Genomic DNA, 10,233 nt, shown 5'->3' on the forward strand with positions numbered 1-10,233 from the left:
AAGTGTGTGTAGGTCTCTCTCATAACAATGGCAAGCTTATTGGGGTATATTTGGATGTATGTGTCCTTAGAGACCTTCAGGTAGGGTCTGCCACTTAGGTGGCCTGGGGGACAGTGGCATACATCAATCATCTAGAGAAGATGTGGGTCCTTGAAGAGGAAACCAGACCTTTGAAACTGGTCTTGGCAGGAAAGAAAACCCCTTAGACCTTACTTTCCTAGGTCTAGATTTGGCGGAGTGGAGGCATGCTCAGGCCACTCGAGGGTTCTCCCAGAGGTGGGAGAATGGTGGGCACGGCCACTCCACAGCAGGCTGGGGACCGGGCTCAGAGGCAAACTGGAGAGGGCCGCAGGCCAGATTCTCTCACTCCAGGGACTGTCTCCCCTTCCCTTCTGTCATCCCCAAGCCCTGAGGAAAGTTGCATTTTGATGATCTCAGCCCAGCAAGAGGCATGATGACAGCAATTGTGGGTCTACCCTTAGGCCAGAGGAGGAGAGGGAGCCCTGTCCCCCCCGGTGGAGCTTGGGTGGTGCTGACACCCGTAATACCAAGGAAAGTATCTGAGGGTTACATTTGGGGCTGAGGGGTCCATTTGTCCCCCTCAGTTACTGATTTCTGAGAATCCAGACAGTGGAATGGTGGATTCCCTTTCAGGACTTCAATAAACGTACGTTGAGTAAACAGAACATTGTCAAAAAGGAAAGGCAACACTTCTAGGAATAGGCAAATCAGCATGAGTCGCCCCTGAGAGGTATCAGGAATGTCCCAAAAAGTGACTGAGGCCCAGTGATAGGGACCCAGGCAGTTGGCAGCAGGGAAGTATTTCAGGAAGTAATAGGCCCCAGCCATAGAGACAAGGTTTCAGGAGACTCCTATCTGTGGGAGGGGCACCCCCATCGTGTTCTGGGGGCACGATGAAGAAAACGAATGTCCTGCGGTCATTCTATCAAGGAATTTAAAACCATAGTCCTGAGGTAGCCAACTACTGTGCCGAACCTCAGGCATATAGAGCAAGGGCAAAAAAATGATTCACAGAGCTGGGAGACCAAAGCCAGGAGTTTGAGGTTCTCTCCTCTGGGTGTTGGGCCAGGGTCCTAGTCCTACAGTTTGAAGAAAGGATCCACAAAAAGGCTGGAAAGCAGGCAGAGTTTGATATGTGCCTAATATAATAGCGACTTCACAAATCTCAACAGATTACCACCACACCTGAAAAGCTGACAAAGTTAGAAGGTGAAAACTTAACAGCGAAAGGTCAATCCTGCCTCATAAGAGAAATAAGTGTCAAATTCCAATTCAAGAAACTCCGATCAACTGGCCAAAATCTTTTTTCCTGGCCTGGAATTTGGTTACTTAAATAAGTAAATCTGTTTCTACATAAGTGAATTTGCCCTCTTAAGAAGATTATCTATGTCACAGTCAATTTTGATATCATCAATCGAAAAGATAAAATTCACTTATTTAGGTGGTCAGCCAAAAATATGGTTATTATTATTACTATTAGTTGTTCATACAATGGACCATTGCATAATCATTAAAATTAACTTTATTAATAAAGACATTTACAAACATAAAGTGTGCCATGTTAAAATTAAGAATTTACCAGAGGGCCACCCAGTGTCGTAGTGGTCGGGTTCTGCGCTCTGCTTTGGTGGCCCAGGGTTTGCAGGTTCAGATCCCAGGGGCGGACCCAGCACTGTTCGTCAAGCCATGCTGTGGCAGCATCTCACATAAAATAGAGGAAGAGTGGCACAGATGTTGGCTCAGGGACAATGTTCTTCAAGCAAAAAGAGGAAGACTGGCAACAGATGTTAACTCAGGGCCAATATTCCTCACAAGAAAAGAAAGAAAGAAAGAATTTACTAGAGTTTTCTGGTAACCTTACCTTCCCATTATCCAATATTGAAAGTGGCTTCCTTCATTTAAGTTGCTGCAATGCAGTTAGGTAATATATACCTAATTCCCATTTTTGACAAGATTCCCAGAATCATACCTTCTAAAATGTTTTAGAACTATAGCTCTTACTATAAAGTTCTACTTCATACTGTTCACAATTTTGTTTAGAGTAATATGATCATTGGAGAAGCCAAACGATAACTCATTCAATAAAATAATCGTATATGATACCAATTAATGTCCCATCATCTAAGCAGAAAAGCTTGAAATCTCCTTTTGAAGATGTAGTTTTATTTGTTGTTTTAACTATCAAACACTTTACAAAATAACTTGTTCTTCCAAAATCGGAGTGGCAAATGTCATGTTTCTGAACCACGTCCATAACAATGCTCTGGATTAAATAAGGAAACAGATCTGCTCCTCTTGACCACTCTCCATATCCTGCTAGTTGTCCAATTCTGTGGTTAAAGCAATTACACAGACCTAAAAATCAGATTTTCTGAAAGTGGATGGGACACAACAATCTCATGAATGTCAGTTTCCTGTCATTTGCTGAAAGGGGAAACTGGCATAAAATTCAGACATCTTGTCTCTGCTTATTATAGGGTTCCTAAGACAGGAAATTGGATCCCTAAGACAGCAAATTGAGATTGTCATTTCTGTGAAAAACCCTCTGGATAGTCTGACACACGACACAGACTGCAGGTAGATTTGTGAAAAGCTAACATTTCAATCTCCGATTAGACATGAAGCCAGAAGTGAAATCTTAAGTTTTCACTGAACCCAGTGATTTTTTTTTCACCTCCAAAAGGTCAGAAAATACACTCAGACTCTTTAAAAGTGGACACTGGGGTTTATTTCTAGAACAAACTAAATCAACTAGCTTGGCTGATCAATTGCTGCAGCCAATGGATCATGAAGTTAGGCAGGAAAAGTACAACCCAGATATTTTTAATTCAGTACCCACGGAGAAGGCCTTTATAAAAAAAGAAGAGTGCAGCAACTCCATTAGGCTAGTTTCCTGATCTTAACATTTCCAACCATGCAGAGAGTGTCCCAAAAGTCTTAGAACAGTTTTGAGCTTTAATAACCTCAGGTATATAAATGCAGCAAATTTTCAAAAAAACATATATCATCTGGAGGTTTAACTTGCCTACATTTTACACTTCTTTAGTTTTGTGACTTTTGATAACACATTTTTAGTTTTTGTTGTTGTTGAAGTACCTGTGTTTGAATATGGCAAACAGCAACTGTTTTTAAGTTATTAAACCTTAAAACTGCACTAAGATGTTGGAATACGCTTTATGATCCCCAGTCTGAGTCCCTGTCCTAACTCATTTCACCTGACGACTGATATTTAAACTCTGAAACGGATTAAGCTGTTTTCTTGGAAGTTCTTTTCTCTTCTTGCTATATGCTCAGAACGAAGCTGGTTGAACATTTCGCTGGCTCAGTTTCTTACAGCTTTCTCCCTGACACTGGAGACGTGATCAGGTTTTCTGAAAAGTACAGAGGCACACAATTCTCAAACTCTTGTGTTATAGCAATAAATCAGCCTCTATGTGTGATGTCAGTGCAACTGAAAATGATTTGGGGCAGTACTGTGAACACTGAAATGGTCATATTTTAATAAATTTCCATACATTCATCCAGTTTAGAAAACCTGGCTTGACTCCAGGTGTTTTCTCCCCTTCTCCCTGATCAATGTTATTTGGGTTTTTATCTCTGACTTGTTTTGTTTTTATAAGGGTCTCATATATTTCCTGGGCTCTGGCAATTTCTTTCTGTGCATCAAAATGGACTTTTTGCCTGGTCAGGAGGGGAACAATTAAGTTAAAATCATTAATGCGCTTGTTTAGTTTTGTGATGTTTTCTTGAAACTGCTCACAAACTTGGTTCCACTGTTTCTGTTCAGTCGGTGTCATTGGATTCCCAAGTTTTTTCCTTGACACTAAAATTGCCTCTCTGAGTTGATCAATAGTATCCTTTATTTCCTTTTGCATTAGGATCCATTCTGGTTGGTATCCATTATCTATCAATATTCTGTTCAGGTTGTGAGTCATGGGATCAATATATGAACAGCCAGAAAATTTTTTTAGGGGTTTTCCTTTCCCACTGAGATTGTCAAAGTCTCCTTTTGCCATTGACTCTTGAATGAGATCCTCCACCAATCGCTCTATTGCTTGAGTTATCTTTTGTTCCTTACTCTGTCTTACATCTTTAACAGTTACACTATTAGGGAAATACTGGCTTTGTAGTTTATGCTTTTGGTATTCCATCACTTGCTCAGTTGCACGGTCTGCTCTAAATTGCCTATATTGCTTCTCTCGTTGACTTGGAGTTCCAAAACCAATACCTTCAAAACTCAAATAATGCCTGTGTTGGGGTGTTTTATATTTGAATTTTTCTTCTTCTTCTGCCTCTTCAACTTTACTCTGTCTGGGATTTGTTTGTTCTATCACGTGGGAAAGCACTTTCCTATAAGCTTCTTCGATCCTTATAAATGTTGCAGAGTCAGCGGTACCAGAGCCACCGTCCGGATGGTATTGCTTGGCAAGTTTACGAAAAGATTCCCTGACATCATCTGCAGAGCATCCTTCATCCAGATTCAGCAGCCTATAATATTCTGTGATCCTCTTTTGGGATTTATGAGTTGACATCATCCTATTTCTAATAACACCAAGATATGGAAGCATTTTCTTTCGATTAGGAACCACTGAAGCATTTATCAGATGAGATCTAAGGATTTGAGCCATCATCACATACATTTTGTTCATTGTTGTACCCAGAGTTCTTCCTAGTGATGTTCTATAAAACGACAAGAAGTAAACGGAGAAGAAAGTTGTATTACCAGCTAATTAGATATGTTGAACAACACAGAAGAAATTACAAGTACAAGAAGGTGAAATTCTTTCTAACGCTGCTGCCAAAATTCTTATAGCTTATTTCACTTATGTTAGCAGAGAAACGGAAGTTGATGTTTAGCATTAATACATTGTGATATAATCTGGAATCTACTCCTCACTAACCACAGAATTTTACAGCTGGCAAGTTCTTAGAGATCATCTAATCCAATCTTTTCCTTTTAGGAGAAAATCTAGGCCCAGAAGGTTAAGCAACATAACCAAGTCACATAGCAAGGTGTAAGCAAAATGGTTAGGGTTAGGGCACAAGACACTTGCTTAACTGTCTGTATCTCCAGCATATTATAAACTTCATCAGCACCACGATTTCTTTAATGTATCACGGTCTTTACAGTCTCAAGGAGTCTTCTCATGAGAAAACTTACACACAAAAGAATCAGAGAACATAGTATGGAACTAGTCTGACACTAAACTGAATAGAATCAAGCGTCCAAAAGACTTTTAAGCTCTATCTCATTAGGAAGGAGCTATTTGTTACATGCCGGGAAAACCAAGAGAAAGGTGAGCCCTCCCAACATGTTAGCTGTTATTTCTAAAACACATGGCAAGGAAGGCAGACTTGTACATACAACGGCAATGAAATGTTGGAAGTGGTTTACCTGGAAGTGAGATTTTGATGTAAAAATGCTAAAACTGAGCTCCTGGGGAGCCCAGTTTTCTGGACAATGGGGTCAATGGCTTTTAGAGTTGATTGGGATGGCGGTAGTCATGCCAACACGAGAACATGCCGCGGGGGGCGAGGGAGGGTAGGGGGTGGTCAGTCCCGACCCAGGACACGCCCCGCCCCGCCCCGCCCCGCCCCGCCCCCTACTCACCTTCACAGACTCGGCAAAGGGGCTCAGCGGCTCAGCGGCTCAGCGGCTCCGGGCCCCCATGCTGCCCTCTGCGCATGCGTGCGCAGGCTGCCCTTGACTCTTCAGGTGACTCCAGAGCGCCCGGCACCGAGCGCCTCCGCCGGCCTAGACCATCTGGCGTTTTATACTGAGGGGATCTCAGCGGAGGCGGAAGGCAGAGTCATACCTCATAGGGACAGGTGTCCTACCATACCAGGCAAGACAAGAGTCTCTCTTAAAACGAACTCTACCCAAGAGGACACAGGCCGGACATTTCGGAAGGCTCCGTCCTGCCCCGGGGCAATCCGCTCCGCCTCCCCTCCCACCGGGAGCGCGAGGTGGTTCTGCCGATTGGGATTGTGGGAGTTGTAGTTCTCCGGGAAGCGCGGCGCGCCTTTTGGGAGGGACGCGGGAGCGCGCGGTGAGGGCGAAAATTGTCGCCGTGGGAGGAACGGCTGCGGGCAGGGCTGGTCGTAGAGTTTTGTGAGTGTACGTTGAGACCCTGAAGTCTTAGTGCTTCGGAGCGCGACGGCCTTAGGTAACTTGATTTTGGGCGGTGAAGACGAATCTTCTCCCCGAACAGGATCAGTACAGCCTCTTCCGGGTCTGCAGACGGGAGCACCAAGGCAGAGACGTGGAAGTTCTACCTAAGCCAGACAGATCCGGCTAACTTGGGCTAGAAACCTAGTCTTTCATTAATTCAGCAAGTACTTAGTGAGCAGCAGCTTAGCCAGGGATTAGTAGGGGGTGAGGACAGTCGAGGACAAAAATCAGAATAGGGGTCTCCAGGCTTTAAGTTCAGCTGCTGTCTTTGGGGTTTACTCTCTCCCCCTCCTGTGCGGAGAGGTAATTAAAAAAAAAGAAAAAGGCAGAAACTTGGGGAGTCGGACCTGGGTTGAAAATCCTGTTTCTTCCACTTGCTTTTCTTTGTGTCTGTTTATCTGTAAAGTGAGGGTACCAATAAATGGTAGAGGTGTATTTTGTACTTTTTTGCCAAGAGTGTGCTAAATATTTCATGTATGGTCTCTTTTAATTGTTACAACAGCCCTGTGAGATAAGTGCTGTTGTTTTCTCCATTTTGCATATGATGAAATAATTGCAGCAAACTGGGTGAGTTTTTGTGAGAATTACGTAATGTGTGTAAACCACTTGGCACGGTGCCTGGCACATGATGCAATAGTTTTTATTATGGCTATGTCTCCTAAAAGGAGCCAGAAATAGGTACTAGCCTTTCTAAGCTTCTGAGTTATGGACAATATAATAATTTGTTACCTCCTATGTAGGTGTGCAGAAAAAGGTTTAAATTCTGATTCAGGGGGATTTCCTTACAAGCAAACAATGAACATAACTCCTGTGTGAAAGAAAATGTGTTTCTACAAGTGTTAACTCTTCTGGCTGACATCTTAAACACAGCATCAAAGGAAAAAAAAAGCATGAACACAGTTTAAAAAACTACTCCTACTTGTATGGCACTTTGCATTTTACAGAGCACCCATCACAAATCTCAGTTTGATGTTGGCACCTTAAAAGTACTCACACTTTAGCCCCAGTAGTTCAGTGACTTTGTAAGTTACCAGGCTTTGTAAGTTACTAGAAGTGTAAGTCCATTTCTCTTTTCAGAGTGGTCAGTTTTATGGTGTGCTTCTATATACGTTGAAGGTGACTTAGCGTCGGCTGAGTTATCCAGAACACTTTGAGCTGCTAAGTAAGTGTAAACGAGTTAACTGACTTAGGGGATGATTTTCCTCGTGTAAGAAATGTGGAGATAGGCAGTTTCTGGTACTGGTTGCCACTTTTGCTTTACCGTTCTCTCTCTCTTCTCCATATATATACTTTTTTTCTGAATCATTTAAAAGTAATTGCATACATTACGTTCCTTCACCCTTATTTCCTCAAAACAAGGGCATTCTCTTACGTCACCATGGCACTGTTCTCAAATTCAGCAGATTTAACATAAATACAATATTATTTAATGTATAGTTTTGTATTTCAGTTTCACCAGTTGTCCTAATGATGTCCTTCAGAGCCACACATAAGACTTTTAAGTCAGCAGGTTAAATGAGTGATAAACCAAAACATTCTTGTTCGTTTAGTTATGGGCAGAAATAGTCCACCATTTTAGAATATGATTCTTTTCCTTTAAAAAAGGTGGCTGCATATTCTGCAGTCATCAGTCCTACTGATTATAATAAGATGTGATCAAAAGATCAAATTTGGGGAGTGGGCCCCATGGCCGAGTAGGTAAAGTTTGCTCGCTCCGCTTCGTCGGCCCACGGTTTTGCCGGTTTGGATCCTGGGCGTGGACATGGGCCATGCTGGGGTGGCATCCCACATGCCACAACTAGAAGGACCCACAACTGAAAATGTACAACTGTGTACCAGGGGACTTTGGGGAGAAAAAGGAAAAAAAATAAAATCTTTAAAAAAATTTTTTTTTAAAAAAAGATCAAATTTAGCATCAGGACCAAACCCACAGATTGATTAGCATTTTTAATTGAGATCATGTTACCTTGCTTAATTAAACTCCATAGACTTTTTAAAACGTGTTCAATTTTCAATATAATATTGTTAACCATTTTAAGGATATGTCATGATTAAAATCAATATGCTTGAACCTCAGTCCATCACTTTCCACAGAGTGTAATTATCACCTCAAGTTTGTCAGCTGGGATGTGGTATAATCTTACACATAAGGCCTGATTTTCAATGAAAGTATATCGGATTAGCTGTATGTGTCATTTCCTAGTTTAGAACATCTTTTCCATGATTCTGGGCTCTCAAAATATGGTTGAACATTTTAAAACAAATTTCCCAATAAACAGGGGAAAGTAGACAGTTGGCACAAATTTCGTTAGCCCATCAAAACCTAATCATTGTCTTGCTGAGTGGGTAGAAAATAGATGTGATATTTTTTAAAGTTCCTAAAAAACCAAATTTCCTTACTTTGTATTAAATACTGAGCTACTGCAAGAAAGGTGCCACTGCAAAGCAACCTCACTTCTCTTTGTACTCTTGGATGTAATTTCACACTTTGACTAAAGCAAGCAAGGGCTCCATTTTAATCCATCTGTGTTTTGTTTTTTTTTTTCATTTGCTGGTTCTGTGATAACCACAAAGAAGTTGATTTATTTCCAATAAGTGTGGTGCCATAGTAACCAAAATCACACTTCCCTGGAGACTGATTTCTGGTTCAGAAATTCTGAAACCACATATTGTCCCATGACATTTGCAAATGTCATCTTCTGGAGCTACAGTTCCTAGAACCACCATGAGTGTGCTTTCCTCTCTCGGTGCCATCTCAGTTCATTTTCTGCTCTATTTGATCAAGGAAGAGCTTGCTGTAGAGAGTGTCAGCTTTAAAAGAAAGAAGGCGATTGATTAACATATATAACACAACAATAGTCCGAGGCAGTGGGGTAAGGTACCATGGAAAAGAGAAGATTCACACACGTTTGGGTATCTTTTCCTTTTCCCTCTTCCCAGCTGAGTTAACCAGTTATGGAACCATCCTGAGGTGGTCCATAAGGGCCACACACGGGATTCGTGGAACTTTGCTAAGGGTAAACTGCCCTCCTCCACCCAGGATGTGGAATTTTCATTTTTGGCATTGAGTTAATGTGATGATTTCTTGTCACTTGAGCCTGAATTATCTGCATTTGAGTTGTGCTGATCTATGGCACTTTCTGTTCCTTGAAATGCTGAATAGTGTATATACCTCCCTTTAATTGCAGGCCACTAGTGGGGAAACAAATGCATGTCAGCTGCCTGGGAATCAAGATTTGAATGGTTTCCAATCCATATTACATTTACCCAGCGTGTTTATTGAAATCACCGTGTTACAGTGCAACAACTCTGTGCTTTTTCTCAGCCTTCAAAATTTGTTTCCAGCTTTATTGAAGTCATATTTGATAATAAAAGTTATGTGTACTTAAGGTGTATGACTTGATAGTTTGACAGATATATACATTGTGAAATAATCACCGCAATCAAGCTCATTAACATATCCGTCACCTCACATAATTAGGATTTTCTTTTTCTTTCTTTTCGGTGAAAACACTTAAGATCTACTCTTAGCAAATTTCAGGTATTCAGGACAGTATCATTAACTATAATCAGTCAAAATGTTTTGATAAGTTAAAAAGACCAGAATATGGAGGGTTTGTCTCCTTTCTCTTACTGCTCACCAATTGTCGAAGATTTTAGCAGTAAAACTATGAATATATTAAAACAGTCATATAACACTATTTGCTAGAGAATCAGTCAAGGTGTTTATGGAGGGAAATGGTTTTAAGGCAAATCTAATTCCAAAGACTTTGTAATGAGATATTAGGGGGCTTCTGTTCAAAAAGCGTACCACCTAGGGACACCCATGAATCACCTTTGCACCCTAGGGCTTGTCTAGAGACACCTCAAGCTCTGGGTGAGATGATTCTGGATCATTTGGCCCATGCTATTCTCAATAGAAGAGCACAGCAGAGAAGCACATAAATCCAGTTTGCCACCTGAGCTCCTTTTTGAAGGTATCCTTCTTGATTAAATAAATAACACTTCTTGTATGAAATGAAATTAAAGAATCATCATTT

At 41.3% G+C, this 10,233-nt stretch overlaps 1 protein-coding gene and 1 long non-coding RNA gene across 2 annotated transcripts; one reads left to right on the forward strand and one right to left on the reverse strand.

Moving 5' to 3' along the window:
* Window positions 1–2,696: 2,696 nt before the first annotated feature.
* Window positions 2,697–5,764, reverse strand: DNAJC28 (DnaJ heat shock protein family (Hsp40) member C28). Its single transcript, XM_070488808.1, has 2 exons — window positions 5,633–5,764; window positions 2,697–4,701 (listed from the first exon to the last, which is right to left on the reverse strand). The coding sequence occupies exon 2, from the start codon at window positions 4,668–4,670 to the stop codon at window positions 3,513–3,515; it is 1,158 nt and encodes a 385-aa protein (XP_070344909.1). The 5' UTR covers window positions 4,671–4,701; window positions 5,633–5,764; the 3' UTR covers window positions 2,697–3,512.
* A 289-nt stretch (window positions 5,765–6,053) lies between these two features.
* LOC123278269 (uncharacterized) lies at window positions 6,054–9,580 on the forward strand. Its single transcript, XR_006515562.2, has 3 exons — window positions 6,054–6,188; window positions 7,271–7,355; window positions 9,382–9,580. It is a non-coding gene; the product is annotated as an uncharacterized lncRNA (long non-coding RNA).
* Window positions 9,581–10,233: the final 653 nt, after the last annotated feature.

This window comes from Equus asinus, chromosome 18 (assembly GCF_041296235.1).
Source record: "Equus asinus isolate D_3611 breed Donkey chromosome 18, EquAss-T2T_v2, whole genome shotgun sequence".
NCBI lineage: Eukaryota > Metazoa > Chordata > Mammalia > Perissodactyla > Equidae > Equus > Equus asinus.